Source organism: Pipistrellus hanaki (assembly GCF_964339955.1).
Source record: "Pipistrellus hanaki genome assembly, chromosome: 14".
Lineage (NCBI taxonomy): Eukaryota > Metazoa > Chordata > Mammalia > Chiroptera > Vespertilionidae > Pipistrellus > Pipistrellus hanaki.
Window position 1 is genome coordinate 37,506,316 of NC_140516.1, and position 20,270 is coordinate 37,526,585.

A 20,270-nucleotide genomic window follows, 5' to 3' on the forward strand; every position below is an offset into this window, starting at 1 on the left:
CAACATTCTATCCACTGAGCCAATCTGGCTAGGGCTCATAAAAAGTTTTTTTTTTTTAATAGAAAGATAAAATAAAATAATACCTTAAGAGTTCTAGAATTTGTATCTTGGTGAAACAGCATTGGCAGTTAATTCATTGACTTTTTTTACTTGAAAATACTTATTGAGAGTCACTGTGCATCACCAAACCTGTACAAGAAGGCGACAGGGCTCAGGGGCTCTGCCCTGGAGCTGTCAGTGCAGGACAGAACCTACACCAGCACCTTTAGGGACACTGTTGCTGTTTGGTGTTGTACCTAGGAAGAAGCTAAAAAGAAAAAAAAGAAGGCTGGGACCGCAGAAGACTTTCCTAAGTCCTGGTTGGTCAAGACCCTCTTCAAAACTTTCTACATCATTCTCCTGAAGTCGTTCCTGCTGAAGCTGCTGCATGACGCACTCATGTTTCTGAACCCTCAGCTGCTGAAGTGAGTCTCAGCCCGGTGCTATCTTGGGGCCTCCTCTGCCACTCTCCTTTTTGCCCTCTGTGTCTGCAGGCAGGAACTTATCATTAAATTATTGTTTATAAGTATATATATATATATATATATATATATATATATATATTTTTTTTTTTTTTTTAATAAGTATATATTTTTTATTAATTTCAGAGAGGAAGAGAGAGGGGGAGAGAGAGATAGAGAAACATCAATGATGAGAGAGAATCATTGATCGGCTGCCTCCTACACTCCCCCAACTGGAAGTCGCTTGCAACCGAGGCATGTTCCCTGACTGGGAATCAAACTGTGGACTCCTGGTTTATAAGTTGATGCTCAAACTGAGCCACGCTGGCCAGACCATTAAATTTTCATTTTAAAAAAAAGTGCTCACAATTTTTTTCCAGTGTACAATGTTGTGTTCAGGAAAGGTGCAGGGTAGCTTTCCAAATGTAAAATATGTCCTTTAGCCTCCCTCTTTTCCACGTTTCCTTCCACCCCAACTCTCCCTTCCCTCTCCTTGTCCCCTTGGAAGTCAGATACTTGTTAGGTGATCTTTCTTGTTAAGCAAAACTGCTATGGGTTGAGCCACATCCAAGAGGTGGGCAGCATACCCCAGGAGAGCCTTGTAACCTCATTGCTCAAAGTCTGAGCCTTCAAGGGGAGGTTAAGGTTAATCATGACAAGACTTAACAATCTGCCTGGATCTATGAATGAGCTATTCTCCAGGGGAAGCCCTTCTAACTCATTCTGGATACATGTCCTAATTCCTTTCAGGTTTGCATTGTCTAGGAAAGAATCGATTTATCCCACAAATCAATTTATACTAAGGGCTGGAGGGAGACAGGGACAAAGCTCTGTAGATCATCCATAATCCCGTCTCATCCCACCTAAGTTCTTTCTGCTCATCTTCAAACCAAAGCAAGAGCACTAGCATGATTGTGGCACTCAGTCTTCCAAGAGCTTTGGGCGATTCTGGTCATTTTGTCATGGGTAGGGGAGGGTATCTGGCTGTGCGTAAGGAGGGTGGAGCCCCTGGAGGATTGGTGGCCATCACTTACTCGGTTTTGCTCTGGCAGATTGCTGATCTCCTTCGCAAATGATCGTGACTCCTATGTGTGGACTGGGTATCTCTATTCAATCCTCTTCTTCGTTGTGGCCCTCCTCCAGTCTTTCTGCCTTCAGTATTACTTTCAATTGTGCTTCACGCTAGGCGTGAATGTACGGACAACCATCATGGCTTCCGTATATAAAAAGGTAAGTGGACTGTGTTGGGCAGCACCAAATAAAACCAACCCCCTTAGTAAACGTGAGCACTTATTCCAAGATTGAGGAAAATTAGGTGAAAATGATAACTGACCTTAACTCTTGATTTTGACTAGTCATACAAACTTATTTAACGTTTTTTTTTAAAATTAAAATATGAAAAGTGTGAATATAGATATTGGTATATGTGAAAGAGGAGGAAATACAATCTAGGGGAAAAAATTGGCAAGCTGTTCTCTGCCCAGGATCTGCCTTTTCAGCCTTGCATACCTGTCCTTCTTCCTACCTCTCTCAACAAGGTGAGAACGTCTTGGGAAAGAATTTAAAGTCAGAAAGAAACTGGCCAAAGGTAGACTCTTAAAACCACTAACATATAAATGCAATACTACATGAAACAGCTTTCAAAAGGCCTGGGCATCCATCTCAGATTGCAATTTTGCCATAGGCTAGAATTCACTATGGACCAGGGTTCCATCCCTCTAGACCACTTTTGCTTAGATACTTCTTTTTCTAAATCTTTAGTGGCTGACTAAGCCCTCTCTGCCTGACATGTATTGATTCTGGCCTTGCAGACATTGCCTCTTCTGTTTTTAAAATATGCTCACTCTGCCTTCTGAGTTCTGCAGACCCAGGAGCTTTTCCATCTCCTTATGATAGTTTTCCTCATCTTCCCTCTGATGTGTTGCTTTTAACATTTAAATGTTCTCAGGACAACTGTTTTTTTCTTACATCCTCGATACTAAGATGAAGTCTCATTTTGTCTCTTAAGAAATGAAAATAAAGTCCATTGTATCTCAATAAAGAAGAAATAAATAAAAAGAAGACATAGAACTATAATAGTTATGATCAGTGACTATAAGTCTAAGGAGAAAATTCATACATGGGGAGATAGGAATTTTTGTAGGTCAGAACATCAAACAGTTGCCTTTTCTTCCTGATATTCGTTTACCACTAGAGCATTCCATCATTGATTTCTCCATGGTACTCCCTGGGTTTCTCCTTTGCTTTCCTCTCCTACAACACCAATGTGTCTTTTTTCCCCCTCAGTAGATGTTGACTCATCAAGACACCCAGACAAGTAATCCGAATGTCTTTGGGTCAAAAGTCTGATCAAGTCCTTGGAAACTCTCAGAAACTTTCACACTGGCACTTGCCTCCTCACAAATCAGTGTTTTAATCACCTTATTCCCTCTGAAGATACTACATTTCTGCTGGTTTGCAGGATATAAGGTCACTAACTAGGCTGTCTCAGCCATTTCTACAAATATACACTTTTACAATTGTGATCATTCATTCCCATTATTAACCTTAATATATTCCAGGTTTGTAACTGTTACAATCTAAAAGGAATTTATAAAATAGAGCTCTTAGTGAGACAAATATTGCTAATAAAATAGAATTTGAAATAAACTAATTTCCTATGTTTAGCCAAAGCTTTTGAAATGTTGAGACATTTTTCACATCCATTATCAATCCATAGCCCTGTGAAATAATTGCATTATCCTTATTTTACAGATAAGTAAGGCTTAGTGCTATGCAATGCCTATAGTCACATAGCCAAGACCTGCCCCCAGACAAGGGCTATTGGTGCTAAAATCAATGACTTTCCTACTTCATTGAGATTTACTGAGAAAAGAAAAGTATAGGGATTATCTTAAAGGGTAACTAAATGTTACTTTTCCATACCAAAGGAGAAGAATAGAAGTGGACTGATTTCTCTAGAACCTTGGTACCCTAACATTTTAGAAAATTTCCTTTTTTTACTATACAACCAAGAGTCCTGGTATGTTCCAAAGAAGAATGTATTGTTGGATTAAGATGAGAGTAGAGCTTCTAGGAGAAATTTTGAGGTGAAAACTGAGGGCCACATGTAGCCCATGCATTATCTTTGTGGATATTAGAAGAAAGCTTTTTAAAAATATATATTTTATTGATTTTTTACAGAGAGGAAGGGAGAGGGATAGAGAATTAGAAACATCAATGAGAGAGAAACATCGATCAGCTGCCTCTTGCACACTCCCCACTGGGGATGTGCTCGCAACCAAGATACATGCCCTTGACCGGAATCGAACCCGGGATCCTTCAGTCCACAGGCTGACGCTCTATCCACTGAGCCAAACCGGTTTCGGCTAGAAGAAAGCTTCCTTCTTCCAGGAGGATGTTGACTGGTGAGGATAGTGCAAGCTGGTTTCAGAACCCACCTCTAACCCTAATGTGCCAGGCATCCTTGTAAGTGATAGAACTGTGGGGATCAGCCTTCTGATCTCTTTAACATGAGAACAAACAGGAGGCCCATACTATCACATTCAGGTATCTGGACATTATCTGCAAATTTCGGACAAGAAACTAATCGTTTTGCTTCAAATGTGTGAACTCCACAACTTTCCTCTCCATTCTAAGAGCTCTGTCCTTCTTTGGAATGTTTACAACCTCCTCATTAGAGTATGGCTCCAAATGACATTGCCACATCAAATGTCTGCAAGGCCAGAATCAATACATGCTGCCTCTCTTCACCTCTCCATTCAATCCATCTTTCAATATTTGATTCCCTACCGTGTGCCATGCGATATAGTAGTGAAATGGACAGATGTGGTCCTTGTCCTCACAGAGATTATATCTGGTGGGGAAATAGAAAAACAAAACAATTACAGCTCAGGGTGATGGATAGAATGGCAGGGATAAGCACAAGATGTTATAGGAGTACATGGAAGGGTATCAAACCCAAGCTTGAAAGTCAGTGAAGTCTTCTCAGAGTGTTCTATCTAAGCTGACCCTAAAGAATAAATAGGAATATTCTGAGGAAAAGAGTGTGCTGAGGTGTGGGTTTGGAGAAGGTGAGAATAGCAGGAAAGAATAGTCAAGAATGAGAGAACACTATGAAATTTGGAGGCAAGAAGGCACAGCCCCTTGAAAATGTTGTGTCTCTATGGAGCCCATCCTTTTGCTGTATTATCACTTCCTGGGTTCCCCCTTTTATTTCCCAGTATCCTTGGCCTTGTCCACGGGTCCCAATCTCAATCTTTATCTTTAGGCACTGAACCTTTCCAACCGGGCGAGAAAGCTCTACACCGTTGGAGAAACAGTGAACCTGATGTCTGTGGATGCCCAGAAGCTCATGGACGTGACCAGCTTCATCCACCTGCTGTGGTCAAATCTTCTACAGATTGTCTTATCCATCTGCTTCCTGTGGATAGAGTTGGGACCCTCAGTATTCGCGGGTGTTGGGGTGATGTTGCTCCTAATCCCAGTTAACGGGATAATCGCCACCAAGAATAAGGCTATTCAGGTAAGCAAGCAGAGCACCCTATGGATATCGACACATACTTCAAAGTCTAAAAAGTCTTTTGCTTATTTTATTCTAACTCTTGGTGGGAGTATGGGCAGAGCAAAGCTGATGGAAGACTTTCCACAATCCCAAATGAACTTGGCTTTCTCTGCCTCCCCTTTTTATGTTCTAACCACTCTTAGGGTTTGTATATTCTATCTTCATTCATTATTAGAGGGACAAGCCAGATTGGATAGAGAGGAGCTGCCCAGGGACCCTGAACATAACTCTTCCCCCCTGCTCCACTGGGCTTTTCTTAGAACAGTGATTATTGGCCCTGTCTCTTCATCATAGCAATACACACCAACCACACAGAGCACTCACACGAGTGACTGAAACTTTAAGCCTAAATCCTAGCAACCAGCCTTACTATCACTAGGTGGACGGTCCTTAGTGTTGCCAGAAATCATAGGTTGGGTGTGTGACCTCCATGGTGTACATGATTTAATCATTCATTTTGCATTCATTTAGTTACACATTATTTGGAGAACATTTATTGTACATAATACTTTTCTGGGAACACAACCGCAAATAGACAGGCTCTTGTTCTAGTAGAGTTTACATTCTACGTGGGGTGGAGAGTCAAGTCATAAACATACAAAAGCAAAGAAAAAACATATCAGGTCAAGTACTGTGCAGAGAATTAAACAGGGTGATGTGATAGCAAGTGACTGGGGAGTTGTTTTAGATTATGGGGTCAGGAAAGGCCTCTGTGAGGAGGGGATGTTTGAGCTGAGCTCTGAACAACACAAGCCTGACCATGAAGGAGCAAATCTTGAGACAAATAACCTGGGAAGAGAGAATATTCAGGCCAATGCTGTGGGGGCAGACATGAGCTTGGCATGCATGTTCAAGGATCAGAAAGAAGGTGGGTGTGGCAGGGGCAGAGCGGGCCAAGAGGAGAGTGGGAGAGACACATATTCCATCACTTGGCACCTCACATTCTTGCCAGCCACAAGTGCCACCAAGACCTACCATCTGCATCTACAGCAAATCTGGACCCTTTCACATGGAAGTGCGTTTTATTTTTTCCTGGCAGGCAAAAAATATGAATCAGAAAGACAAATGTTTGAAGACCATGAATGAAATTCTCAATGGAATAAAGGTGAGAAGCCGAGAGCATAGCTGGCCCTTCTCTGTGTGCAATGACGGCAGCTCTGGGGTCTGGTCTTAACAAACCTAGCAGAGGCTGTGGACTCCTGCTTCTAGGCCTGTAGGGTGTCACGTGATTCCTGATTCATCCACTCACAAGTCTCCTGTTTCTTCTACGGCTACCCCTCTTAGGGCCTCATTTATACCTTGATTTCTATTTATTTACCATAAATGGTTTGCTTTGTTTTACATTACCTTGCAAATTGTTGAATGTGCACAAAAGTACACAGAATGATATAATCAATCCCCATGGGCATCAGCCAGCTCCATCAATAATTAACATGACCTAACTAACTTCATCTATACCCCCATTCTCCTCTTCATGCCTGCTGAATTATTTTAAGGCAAATCTCAGATTATCTTGTCATTTCATTAGTAAATACTTTCTGTATATTTTTAAAAGAAAGACTTGTTTGTTTGTTTGTTTTTTAAATGTATTTTTATTGATTTCAGAGAGGAAGGGAGAGGGAGAGAGATATAGAAACATCAATGATGAAAAAAAATCACTGATTTGGCTGCCTCCTGTATGCCCCCACTGGGGATAGAGCCTGCAACCGGGGATATGCCCTGGACCAGAATTGAACCCAGGACCCTTCAGCCCACAGTCTGACACTCTATCCACTGAACCAAACTGGCTAGGGCAACTGTTGGTTAGTTTGAATAAGGATCCAAAGAATATCCATTTAGTTGGTAGTGCTTTTAATCTACAACAGTTACTCCTGTCTGTCTATATTCATCTCTCACTAAATGTCCTGCCATCCTTGTACCTGGAGCACTGATTTGTGGCCCAGACCCAGACAGCATGTTTTGATTCCTCAGTTTTTATTTTTTTTAAATATATTTTATTGATTTTTCACAGAGAGGAAGGGAGAGGGATAGACAGCTAGAAACATCGATGAGAGAGAATCACCCACCAGCTGCCTCCTGCACACCCCCTACTGGAGATGTGCCCGCAACCAATGTACATGCCCTTGACCAGAATCGAACCTGGGACCTTTAAGTCCGCAGACTGAAGCTCTATCCACTGAGCCAAACTGGTTTTGGCCCTCAGTAAGTTTTTAAAACTCACTAAGGTTGGGCCCTACTTGCATTTAAATTGGACTCTCTAGGGGTAAGCCCCAGGCATATATTATATTTCAATAGCTCCCTAAGTGATTCTAATATGCAGCTAAGGTTGAAAACCCATTGTCATTGCTTTGATCTATTATTTCATTAAGAGTTACAAAGGGGTGATATTTTAATTCATTATTCCTTTGGCATTGGTTAGTTGAAATTCTATAAAGAGAAATTATTTTAAAATTTGTGTAGGATAGGAAGGATAAATGATTTTTTTTTTCTTTCCTCTGTTTACCAGCTTTCAAAATAATGCATTTCATCTTCCAAAGGTGACCAGTGAGGGTTTTTTAAATATATATGTTGTTTTGAATTCATTGATTTTACACCCAAAGTTCTTGAAAGTGCAATGGAGGCCCCTTTTAATGCCCTGATATGTCTCCACAAAGGGCTCTGATATGCCTTCCTGCTAATGTGGCAAAATGAACAGAGCTGCTTTTTGAGTTTTACCTCTATTACCAGCTAATTGGTGAGGGTGAGCAAGTAACTTAGCCTCTCTCAGCTTGTTTCCTTAATGTAGAAAAATGAATAAAATAATTCTACAAAAGTAGGAGACTAGCTCTTCCTAGTTTGCCCAGGATTTTCCAGGATTAGCACCAAAAGCCTTGTGTACTGGGCAGCCCTCAGTCCCGGGCAAACTGGGACAGTTGCTCACCCTTAGATTGTTACAAAGATTAAGTAAAATAACGTCTGTAAAATGTTTGTACATATAGGTTGTCAACAAATACAAGCTATGTTTCTGTAATCAATCTTTATAATCTGGATTTCTGCCCCCTCCCCAAATTTTGGGGACCATGTCCCAAAACCTGGGTAGATGAGATACCGGTATCCTTTGGGGCAACAGTGTAAGCTGTGTTCTTTTCTATCCTATTAGATCCTGAAATATTTTGCCTGGGAACCTTCATTCAAAAACCAAGTCAGTGACATTCGAAAGAAAGAGCTCAAGAATCTGCTCACCTTTGGGCAGCTGCAGTCTCTGATAGTGTTCCTCTTATACTTAACTCCAGTCATGGTGAGTGACAGTCTGTGAGTGGGTCAGCTTCCTGAAGAAGAAAGTCTGTCCTAGGTAGACTTCCCAGAACCGTAGGTCTGATCAGGAAATTCAGGGAATTCTGCCCCCCTTTCTCACCCCCCCCCCCCCCCCCCCGCTCAACTCCTTATACTACCGTGTTTCCCCGAAAATAAGACATCCTCCGAAAATAAGACCTAGCGCATGGAAAGATAAGTCATCCCCTGAAAATAAGACCTAGCGCAACTTTGGGAGAAAAAATTAATATAAGACACTGTCTTATTTTCGGGGAAACAGGGTCCCTCATGCCCCCAACTCTAGTTTCAGCCCTGTGTATAGTTTGGCAGTCTGGGGGCTCAGAGCAAGTTGTCAGGGTGTCCAGAATGGTTTGCAAAGGAGGGCTTCTTGTCTTGTTGGGGAGGCCATGTGGGTCAATAGTGGAAGAAACAGTGATATAGGAGCCAGGAGACCCGAGCTCTAGTCCCAGCAATGCCATTGATTGACTTTATGATTCAGGCAAGATATTTCCTCCTCGTGCTCGCTTCGGCAGCACACAAACTAAAACTGGAACGATACAGAGAAGATTAGCATGGCCCCTGCGCAAGAATGATACGCAAATTCATGAAGCTTTATATATATTTTTTAAAAGATGTTTCCTTCTCTTCTGGGCTCAGCTTTTTCATGTGTAACATGGGATGGTTGAGACGATCCTTAAATTCCTTCAACTCTGTTCTGCTGTGTTCCTGAGCCCGTTTAGGAATAAATTGCTCATGACCTTGCTTTTCCAGGTATCCGTCATCACATTTTCAGTTTACGTCCTGGTGGATAGCAACAATGTTTTGGATGCAAAAAAGGCCTTCACCTCCATCACCCTCTTCAATATCCTGCGCTTCCCCCTGAGTATGTTTCCCATGATGATCTCCTCCCTGCTCCAGGTAGGAATGTTCACTGCTAACTGGTGGCGCCTGAGGAAAAGCCTTAGATTCTAGAATGACTAGTCTATCATATCTCATTTCTAGCTTCTGCTGGTAAACTTTCAGCTAGGCAGATTGTTTGATCTCTGAAGAAGGATGGTTTGATCTTAGTAAAATCACAAGCTCTCTGAGCCCATTTATCTGACTATAAAGTGAGGATTCTCATCTGCCTCGCAGGGAGGCAGTGCTTGTGATTAACCCTGTGTACTTGGAACATTTCTGAGCCCTTTTCCCAAATTAGTTTCCCACACATTTTCCCAAGGCTCCTGAGGTATTTATATAGCATTAGGGAACTATGGGATGAAGGAAGGAAAATGACCCCCTCTTTGTATGAGCCATCTCATGGTAAGACCAAAGGCAATTGGGGAGCCTTACACTGTCAGAAAATGGGTTTGGAGTTCAGGACGGAGCATGTGGGTCCTGAAAACGGAGCCTGGTCACTGGGATGGACCAGACCTCAGAGGGAAGACCACAGGGCAGGCAGGTGGAAGACTGGTGGGGCCACCAGGCTGACAGAGTGTGGTGATGTGTGTTCCCCTCCGAGGAGGCTGACTTCAGACAGCTCAGGCCATAAAAGCCTGGGGATTAGGAGAAGGCCACCCCGTCCTAGATGGTGTTAAGAAAAGCTGACAGGTATGGCCGATAAAGAAACAACATGCTCTTTTTGGATTGAGTTTATCACGTAGACAGCGAGAACAAAGGTGCCAGCTCCCTCCATTCCCTGCCCCACAAGATGGCACTGAGACAAAAGGGCCAGATGACAGTGCACCTGGGTGGGGAGGGGGAGGCTCTTTTTCTGAAGAGTGGTCCCTGCAGCAGTTAAGCAGTTTTATAGTCTGTGGTTGTGGAGAGGGCAAAGCAGAAAGCCTCACTCCATCAGAACCCAGGTGGTGACGATAAACCACCTCCTGACAGCCTCCCTGGAAGACGGGAGGCAGCTGAGAAACATCCTTGCAAAGCTCCGGGAAATCTTCCCCAGCTCTCACATTCCAGGGGGGCCACAGGGTGTCCAGCCAGCACACACATCAGTTGCAATTTCAGCTCGACCTGTGTGGCCTGTGTCGCAGTGCGCCCTGGCCAGTTGCTCAGAGTCCCAGTCAGCGGTGGCTCCATTAGGTCACCGAATGGGTCAGTTAAAGGAGAGCACGCCAGGGGCCTAGTTCAGGACCATAAAGAAGTTAGTGTTTTATCTTAGAGAAAGGCAAGACAGTTCCTCGAACTAGGTACAAATTGGAGAGAGAGCAGTTGAGTTGTCTCCCCACCCCCCTACCGAAGGATTGAAATAGAGCATCTTAATTTATCTCTGTCCAGAAGGACGGCTGGCTCCCAGGGTTGAGGTGAGGCCGAGTCTGTAGTGCGGCTCAGGAGGGTTCCCAGGGGAAGTGGCAAATTATGGGCCAGAAGCCTGGCAGATTGCCTGTCTCCTCCCACAAGCGGGGCCGATGACGGTCAAAATCCTCTCCCCGCTTGTGTTTGTCTTTGGATGTTTCGTTCTTGAGATGCGCTGTGTTCTTCTCCAGGCCACTGTTTCCAAGGAACGGCTGGAGAAGTACTTGGGAGGGGACGACTTGGACACATCTGCCATTCGACAGGACTCTAATTTTGGTAAATGAACTTGGAAGTTGTTTCCCAAACTTATTCACAGTGCTTGGGCCAGAACTCTGAAATACAAGGGTTCAGCAGTAGCAAATGGATTGAAAGGGAGAGTGAGGGGACTTATCTTGAACCTACATTTGCATATAAGTGTACTGTTTTTTACTTAATTGTGTTTTCACTTAGAACAGCTGGCTTGGCCAGACTGCTAAACAAAGCTAAGCCAGCTGTTCTGAGGATAAGCAGGGAATCCTGTGAAGCATCTAGAGCAGTGTTTCCCAACCTTCTCTCATGATGAGAATCACCTGGTGGAGTTGTTAAAACACAGATTCCTGAATCCCAACTAAGAAGTGCTAAACTAGAATTTTTGAGAACATATAGGTAAAATTACATACCTAACTTAGTGCTCTGTATATAACATCTGTCTTAGAGCACTAGTTAAGTATACAATTTTACCTATATGTTCCCAAAAATTCTAGTTTAGCACTTCTTAGTTGGGATTCAGGAATCTGGGTTTTAACAACTCTACCAGGTGATTCTCATCATGAGAGAAGTTTGGGAAACACTGATCTAGAGAGCAGAAGTCAGCATGGAGCGGAGGCTGTGGAGGGGGAAGGTAGGCGGGAGCGAAGGAAAACGCAGGTTTAACGGGTCGGAGGCATTACTGGCAGAGGGAGCAGTCGGAGTGGAATCCAGAGTAGGGAGTAGCTGGGTATGTTTATATGTAGGTGGAATTTGTATTAGGAGACTAAGCGACAGGGCCTGGGAATGTTCCCAGAGAGTCTGTAGGTTCGAAATCTAGGCTCAAAACAGGCCTGGGACTCCTGAATCAGGAAGGACTTTGTAAAAAGGCAACTTCTGGTCTACCCCAGGAGCTCTCGCTAGTGTAGGAGCCCGCACAGGACAGAGATCTGGGGACCTGCTGGAGGAAGTCGAGAGGGACCCGTGAGGGCTGAAAGGCAGGCAAGCAGGTGGCACCTACATCTGACTAAAAGCGGGGCCTTCTTCTCAACAGACAAAGCCGTGCAGTTTTCTGAGGCCTCCTTTTCCTGGGACCAGGAGACGGAACCCACAATTCGAGAGTGAGTTTCCTCCTTCCAGTTTGCTGTTCTTTAGGATTCTCCTGACCTGTCCTGTGACTGAAAAATGCCATATAACAGAACACATGGGAAGTCGAGCTATGTGCACATGTTCAGTTAGATAGCAGTGCAGGCTAAGCTGCTGCAAAAATGAGCTGACAGCAAAGATCCTGGGCCTCTTTGCTCTTGAATGCACCTGCCACCCTGCTCTCCTGCTGTGGGACCACACACGTCCAGCTGAGAACCCTGAAGGCACTTGTTCTGCGGATTGTGGCTGGAGGTTGTGCACGGCGGGCAGGTGGCCTAGGTCTCCGGGTGTGGTAGAGGATATACACAAGCACATGAACTCGGTTTAAGTTCATTCATTCCTTTAAGGATGCAATTGAGAACATTGAAGTTCCTTCCCCAGAAGGAACAATGGGAACTTTTTCCATAAGATTCCATGTCAGGTCTGGAGTTTTACATCTAAATAACCCATCCCTACATTCCACACTGCAGCCGCCTTCTCTGCCCTGAGCCAACCCCTTCTTGCCACAGTGTTGCATGTAATGTGTTTCTTAAGCACTACATGTAACAGAACACCCAGCCGTCCACCAGCACAGCACACACAGAATACACCAGGAGCCTGAGCCGGCCGTTCTTTTTTTCCTTCATTTTTTTTCTTCACAACCGGGCACACCTTTTCATCTTTCTGATACAGTTGGGCCTTCCCACCCTTCTTTGCTATTTCCACAGCCTTGAACATGGACGTTGGAGCTTGCCCCAGGATGTGCCATACCAGAAACTCCTCCCCTAAACCCTTCCAGCCTGAAAGCCTCTCTCTGCAGAGAGAAGACTGGATACAGCTCCCCCTTTGCTAATAGAAGTCTAGAACAAGTTCAGCTTGATGGGCAGCTTCGGAAAGACTCTGAACACATTTCTGAGGTCCTAATATTCCAGGAACTCAAACCGCAGGGCCAGCACCCAGAGTTTCTAGGCGTCTAGCCCAGTGTGGATGCCTCCCAGCCAGACACAGCCATGTCTCCAGGGGAGCGGGCAGTAGGCTGTGCTTTCAGCAAGTGTTCCATTGACTGGCTAGTCTCACTGAAGAGCGAAGTTTGGGCAACAATAATCTAGTCCAAGACCACTAGTTTAGAAATGAGAGTTCAGAGGATATGACATTCCAAGATCACACAGCCGGGCGGAGACAAAGTTGGGACTTGAACTCAGGTCTCCAGGCGCCCACTGGGGTCTTGCTCAATGGTACCATGTTGGTTCTAAGAGAATTTTTCCAATGGAAACCCAAGTTTGGCACAAACAGCTCATAGACAAGTTGAATATATTAAGATTCACTCTCTAGGCCACATGTGTCAAACACAAAGCCCGCGGGCCAAATCCAGCTCGCCAGGCCTTGCAATGTGGCCCGCACCGCACTGTCATCACTGCACTCCGCTGTCAGTTTATTACATTGTCAGTTTATGACTGTTCAGTAAACCATTCGGCCTGCGATTTAGGCTGGATTTTAGATTTTGGCCCCTTCTCTGATTGAGTTTGACACCCCTACTCTAGGCTCTTAGAGCTTAAAAATAAATAATTAAGGAAGCACTATGGAGTCTTGAACACCTAAGACAAATTTTCCAGTCTTGAGAGAAAATCTCCAAATACCAGATTTCCTGTAGAGAGTCTGAGAAGTGGCCTGAACTCCTCTTGAATAAGTCCCCTCATCTCCTTCCAATCTACTTCTCTCTTTCAGTGTGAACCTGGACATCATGCCGGGCCAATTGGTGGCTGTGGTGGGCACTGTGGGCTCTGGGAAATCCTCCTTGATGTCAGCCATGCTGGGAGAAATGGAAAATGTCCATGGACACATCACCATCAAGGTGAGAGGGAATGCTGACAGTGTTGAGTGATTGGGGCTGGCGCTGGGCACTAGCAGTGGATGCGAGTGCCCAGTGGGACCGTGGCATGCAGAAGCAAAGAATTTTCAGTGATCACCAGAGGCTCGCCCTGATGACAGTGACCAGCGTCCCTTGTTAGTCTGGCAACCCCAGTCACCTACTCCACCATCCACCACGGCTGATGCCCGCCATGTTCTGCACTCTGCCACCTGCTGCCAATGCCTGCCATGTTTCGTGCACCCCCCCTGGTGGTCAGCGCACGTCATAGTAACTGGTTGTTTGCTCAGTTGTTCTGCCGTTTGGTCTATTTGCATATTAGGAATATATATATATATATATATATATATATATATATATATATATTCCTTATACTGTACTTTACATCCCTGTGACTATTTTGTGTCTACCAATTTGTAGTTCTTAATCTCTTCACCTTTTCTCCCAGCCCCCCCTCCCTTCTGGCAAACATCAGTCTGATCTCTGTATCTGTGCAGCATCTACAGATTTTATTGTTTCTTAACTCCTTTTAGGAAGTGTCTTCATGCGACCTCATAACTGAGTTCTGTCCTCAAGCACAGGCTTTTGTCAGACTCCTCTTTCCTTGGACACGGTCTGCTTCATGCATCAGCCTGCACCCTAATTCCAATCTCTTAGTTCTTGCTTCCTCAGCTGTCAGCTATTCCAGGCCCCTGGCAGTGTCAGCCCTCGGTTGCTCCTAGCACATGCATTCATCCTCCCATTTTCAGGATCATGGCTAGAAAGTGAGAGTTTAAAAAAGGGGACTTTACATGATGAGTAGAACTTCGAATTCTTTCTCCATGGTTTGTAAAAAAATTCAAACACATTTATAAATATCAGATGTTCAGTCAATTTGACATACGTTTCTTCAAGTATAAGTTCCATTTGTTCCTTCTGGCTCCTGCCACCCCGTCCTCCAACCCTGCATTTCTGGCGGTACAGCTGTCATGTGGTCTCATATTTCCCATCTAGGGCATGATAGCCTACGTCCCACAGCAGTCCTGGATCCAGAATGGCACCATAAAGGACAACATCCTTTTTGGATCAGAATTAGATGAGAAGAGATACCAGCAAGTTCTAGAGGCCTGTGCCCTCCTCCAAGACTTGGAAGTGCTGCCCGGGGGAGACTTGGCTGAGATTGGAGAGAAGGTACTTAAGAACCTTAAAGGGTGAAGAAATATCAAAGAAAAAAGTGTGAGGATGGCAAAGAAGTACATAGGAGCAAAATAGTTGACCAATTTCAGTGGTCATGTTGGGAATAAACACCAGAAAACATGAGTTTGTACAATATTTTATACAAATATAGTAATCCAGATGAAAGATCAGACAGAGGCCGAAAACCAAGACTACAGGCTTTATTAGAGGAGAAGGACCTGCCTGGCTGTCTCGCAAGGGGAGAACAGCACCATGTGCAGAGGGGAACACGCCTTTTGAGGGGAGGAATAGGAAGGAATGGGGGCTTAGTGTACTTAGCACGCACTGGTTGATGGGTTAATGTTTGGTCCATATAAGATCCATAGTTAGTCACTCAGGTACCTAGGGACAAGGGCGTAGGGCAGTGGTTCTCAACCTTTCTAATGCCACGACCCTTTAATACAGTTCCTCATGTTGTGGTGACCCCCAACCATAAAATTATTTTCGTTGCTACTTCATAACTGTAATTTTGCTACTGTTAGTAAATCTTAATGTAAATATCTGTGTTTTCCGATGGTCTTAGGCGACCCTGCTAGCGGTTCTCAACCCCTGCTGTAGAGCCTCCTCATTAGCCTCCGTGAAGGTAGGACTAGGGCACAGTGCTTAATAGAAATGCTTTTCTTCTTCAGGGCATAAATCTCAGTGGAGGTCAGAAGCAGCGCATCAGCCTGGCCAGAGCTACCTATCAAAATGCAGATATCTATATTCTGGATGACCCCCTGTCCGCCGTGGATGCTCACGTGGGAAAACACATTTTCGATAAGGTCTTGGGTCCTAATGGCCTATTGAAAAGCAAGGTGAGAAATCATTTAAAGTGACAAAGCTATAAGGTATGTGTTTCGGGGGTACACATTTAGGTCAGCTGCAGTCCTGAAGCAGATTTCCTTATTTACCTGTCCCTCTGGGCTGCTGAGTAGACAGCGTCAGACTGGTCTTCCAGGAGCTAAGCCCATAAGGGCTCCTCTCTTGAAGTTATGGCAAATTCTAGCTTATTCTGTGGCTTGGGCATTGAGCCCATTGGGATGATTGATTATGATAGAAAGCACTTTGAGACCTGCGGTATAGTAAGAAATAGCTGGGAAGTTTGTTTGTTTGTTTGTTTGTTTGTTTGTTTTTTAAAGGTATCTTTATTGATTTCAGAGAGGAAGGGAGAGGGGAGAGAGATATAGAAACATCTATGATGAGAGAGAATCATTGATCGGTTGCCTCCTGCACGCATTCCACAGGGGATCCAGCCCACAACCTGGGCATGTACCCTGACTATGAATCAAACTATGACCGTCTGGTTCATAAGTTGATGCTAAATCACTGAGCCACACTGGCCAAGTTGGGCAGTTCTTATTAGCTCAGTTCCTTAGCTGGTTAGCAAAAGGGGCAATTGGCTAGCTAGTTATTTAGTTATGTCTCATGACATTCCTAACCCAAATTCCTGGCTACCCAAGAAGCTGGAAGAGAATGTGTGTAATGCATACCTCATTGTCACTATAAAAAAAATCTCTAATTATATCTACAATGATGACAGAAATCAATCTCCTCTCTCCTCTCCTCTCCTCTCCTCTCCCCTCCCCTCCCCTCCCCTCCCCTCCCCTCCCCTCCCCTCCCCTCCCTCTCTTCTTTTCTTTTCTCTTCTCTCTCTTTTCCAGGAGTCTTATCTTACACAAAGGTCAGGTTTTAGGATGAGGTGCTAGGAAAAAAAGAGAAAGTAACAGAGGCGAGATGGTCAGGGCCACATTTTGAGGCAAAGCCCATAGTGAATTGAGTCATCTGTTTTTCCTTCTTTAGAATAGGGCAAGGAAGGTGGTGGACACAGGATTATCAGCACAACTTACTGTTATTTTTACAGACTCGAATCTTGGTTACACATAGCATTCACTTTCTTCCCCAAGTGGATGAGATTGTGGTTCTGGAGAATGGCACCGTCTCCGAGAAGGGATCCTACCGTGCTCTGCTAGCCAAGAAAGGACTGTTTGCTAAGAACCTGAAGACATTTGTAAAGCAGGCGGGTCCTGAAGGAGAAGCCACAGGTATGCAAGGACAACTGGGATGGGGATAGAATTGGGTATGGCAAGGAATGGAAGTAGTAATCCAATATCTACCTCTTGAACTGCTCAGTATCCAGTGAACTAGGTTTGAATGAGAATTGCCCAGAGATCCAAAATCTGTTCTTTCTGTGTTTTGTGTCTCTGTAAAGAAGCATGGACATAGAAACTCTATGCCTGAGCAGAACTGGAGATTCATCCTGCTTATCTGGTCTTTGACATGTAATCAAAGGGCACACTTTGGAAGGGTGTGACTGGAGGTTTGGGGTGATCAGCCCTTGTGGAAGAAACCCCAGTGGCACAAGGGGCCTACTTTTAGTGATGCCTTGCTTTAACTGCTCTAAGTCACACATCCTGCCCCATCCTCCACCAAATCCATTAAAACAACTTCCTGGACAGCTTCATAGGCTAATACTAAATCCTTGATAGGTGTACTGCTAAATTCTTGATAAGCCCTAACAAAGGAATCTTGACTAATACATAAAAAACCATTGGGTGTTTGAACCAGGAAAAAATTATGGTAGTTGCTTAGTATAACTCACAGTATTACCACAGAAATAGTCCCTAATACCACCATCATTGGGGTCACCAGTTAGCTTCCATCAGTAATGGAGCCTGGTTCCCAAGAACCTTGGGTAGTCTTATGCATAGTTCTGGGTATTTCCTTCAGGTAGCAGTTATCAGCAGGAGGTCAAAATTGAGAAAGCAAGATCTGGAGGGCGCTGGGCCACTGGAAGTTAGTCAGTAGTCAAGTCAAGTCCAAAAAGACCAGCCCTGTAAATGGGGTTTTCCAGGGAATTGTCAGACAGGTCAAATAATAATTTTCCAGTGTTGAGGTGTTTGGGGGAATTCCAAACCAGTCTATTCTCTAGCAGCTGCTAGGCTTCTGGATTTCATGGTTACCGTGATTATGAGGTTCTTGGTTTTCTAGGCTACAACAGATCTGAAGAGAGAGGGATGGGAATGTAGTAAATAATCACAAAACTTACTAGTCTTACTAAGATTTAGTTATTTTTATGAAATAAATGTTCCTTGGATTGTTGCAAGCTCTTGGCTAATTTTAGAGTTACAAAAAAGTTGATTTGGACAATTTTTTGCCAGTATTCTCATTGAAGTTATGGAGGTAACAATTTCTGCAGATCTTTACTGTACCATTATGATGTCCAGGTTGTTTACATTTTATTTATTTTCAGGGATTTTTTAATGCTTTAGATTTCTAAAAGTTTGTCAAATTACTTGAATTTCAAGAGCATTTTTAAATTTATGCTTACCTCTTTAGTTAGTTCTGGAGATTATAATTCCTGTGTTTGTCTACTATAACCCTTGAAACTTCCTTCCTGCTCTAAGGGAACTTAGAAGTTTCTGGGAATATTCTTCTCCTTTTGAATATTTTACTTTTTAGTGGAATATTAACTCATTTCTTTTTCATCCTGGTATTTCTCAATGAGTAAATATGTGAAAAATAGTATTTCTGGAGTAAAAAATTCCAGCCTTTGTGTACATCTGGGATTTCTTGCTGAGCCCAGCAATATCAGAAAAGACCTCTCTCTCCTTGTTCATGTGTCTGTGAGAGCTCTATGCACACTCTCTCTAACCTTTGGTGTGTCTCCTAGTCAATGAGGACAGTGGAGAAGAAGATGACTATGGTCTGATGACCAGTGTGGAGGAAGTCCCTCAGGATGTAGCCCCCTTGACCATGAACAGAGAAAACAGCCTGCATCGAACACTTAGCCACAGGTTGGTCTTCTATTCAGCTGGCACCCATCATCCCTTCTATATTTTCACTTGATCATTCTCTTTTTCTATGTGGGTAGTGGACACCATGAACACTTTCAGCCCTTCCTTTGTTTCCTTGTCTGGGAAGAGGATTGGGGTTGTGTGATTCTCCAAGGCCACCTTCTCTGAAATGAGTTTTGATGCAACCAGAGTGACTGACATCTGCTTTTACGAAGACCCTCGGGATGCAGCTAAATGCTCAGGAAAGCTTCCCCCTTTTCAATTTCTCAGATCTAGGTCTAGTAGCAGGCGTCTGAAGACCCTGAAAAACTCCTTGAGAACTCAGACTGTGAATACCCCGAAGGAGGAGAAAGAACTAGTGAAAGGACAAAAATTAATTGAGAAGGAATTTGTACAAACTGGAAAGGTGAATACAACAGTAAAAATACCATTAGAGGTGATATAAGGCTTGGGATCCCAATATTTTAAAGTTTGATGACTTGAATACATATCTACAAAAGGGCTATGTCTTATGCTTGCTTTGCAAATCTTTAAATTCATCATTGAAATGTTGGCAGATGCTCAGAGCTTTCTATCAAATCACATTTCCATGAAGAATGACATGGTTCCTGTGAATATCTTCATAACACATTTCATGAGTGTTTGGTTCCATTCTGATATGTGGAGCAAACAACAAAACTGCTTTGAGATGCAATTCTGGGAGCCAGAGAACACTAATTCATCAACCTCAGTATACAATTCAAATAAATAAAAGTTAAAATTAAGGTCTTAAATTTAAGGTCTTAACCTAAATCCAAATTCCCAAAACAAATTCCAGGCTCTGCAGTATAACTCCATTTGTCTCACTGTATTTTTCTATCTTCCCCTCTTAATTGCATGATTATTTATTTTGCATTGTATTTGAGCATTGATTATTATCCTGGCCCAATGCAGAAATGATAAGCACAGACACCAAATTCTGCTACCCGTGATCCATTTTTCCAGGGACTTCACCACCCCCTGTGATTGGTATTCCAGGTAATTCTGCATCAAAAGCCATTAAGAATTCTACTAACATTGAAATGGGGGCTTTGCAGGTCAAGTTCTCCATCTACCTGAAATACCTACAAGCAGTAGGATGGTGTTCAATTTTCTTCATCATCTTTGCCTATGTAACCAGTTTTGTGGCTTTGATTGGATCCAATGTCTGGCTCAGTGTTTGGACCAGTGACTCTAAAACCTTCAATGCCTCCAACTACCCAGCCTCCCAGAGGGACATGAGAATTGGCGTCTATGGAGCTCTGGGCTTAGTACAAGGTATGTCTGATGGCTATGATAGCCATTTCTTACATGATTTCTCTGATAAATGTACTTTTCCTGGACTCAGGAAAAATTGCCATTGTGTCCTAGGCACAAGACTTTAGGGATCCATGTGCACAGCG

At 43.7% G+C, this 20,270-nt stretch overlaps 1 protein-coding gene across 5 annotated transcripts in view; it reads left to right on the plus strand.

Annotated features, from left to right (window-relative positions):
- The window catches only part of ABCC2 (ATP binding cassette subfamily C member 2), a 54,675-nt gene that overhangs the window by 15,677 nt on the left and 18,728 nt on the right, over nucleotides 1-20,270 (plus strand). For all 5 annotated transcript variants that reach the window (XM_084904054.1, XM_084904053.1, XM_084904056.1 and 2 more), the window contains 15 exons: nucleotides 301-464; nucleotides 1,553-1,730; nucleotides 4,771-5,025; nucleotides 6,104-6,169; nucleotides 8,204-8,341; nucleotides 9,127-9,273; nucleotides 10,833-10,917; nucleotides 11,921-11,987; nucleotides 13,717-13,843; nucleotides 14,852-15,028; nucleotides 15,703-15,870; nucleotides 16,917-17,097; nucleotides 18,726-18,849; nucleotides 19,120-19,255; nucleotides 19,926-20,145. In XM_084904054.1, the coding sequence (XP_084760180.1) occupies nucleotides 301-464; nucleotides 1,553-1,730; nucleotides 4,771-5,025; nucleotides 6,104-6,169; nucleotides 8,204-8,341; nucleotides 9,127-9,273; nucleotides 10,833-10,917; nucleotides 11,921-11,987; nucleotides 13,717-13,843; nucleotides 14,852-15,028; nucleotides 15,703-15,870; nucleotides 16,917-17,097; nucleotides 18,726-18,849; nucleotides 19,120-19,255; nucleotides 19,926-20,145 (2,233 nt within the window). The remainder of the gene's footprint in view (nucleotides 1-300; nucleotides 465-1,552; nucleotides 1,731-4,770; nucleotides 5,026-6,103; nucleotides 6,170-8,203; nucleotides 8,342-9,126; nucleotides 9,274-10,832; nucleotides 10,918-11,920; nucleotides 11,988-13,716; nucleotides 13,844-14,851; nucleotides 15,029-15,702; nucleotides 15,871-16,916; nucleotides 17,098-18,725; nucleotides 18,850-19,119; nucleotides 19,256-19,925; nucleotides 20,146-20,270) is intronic.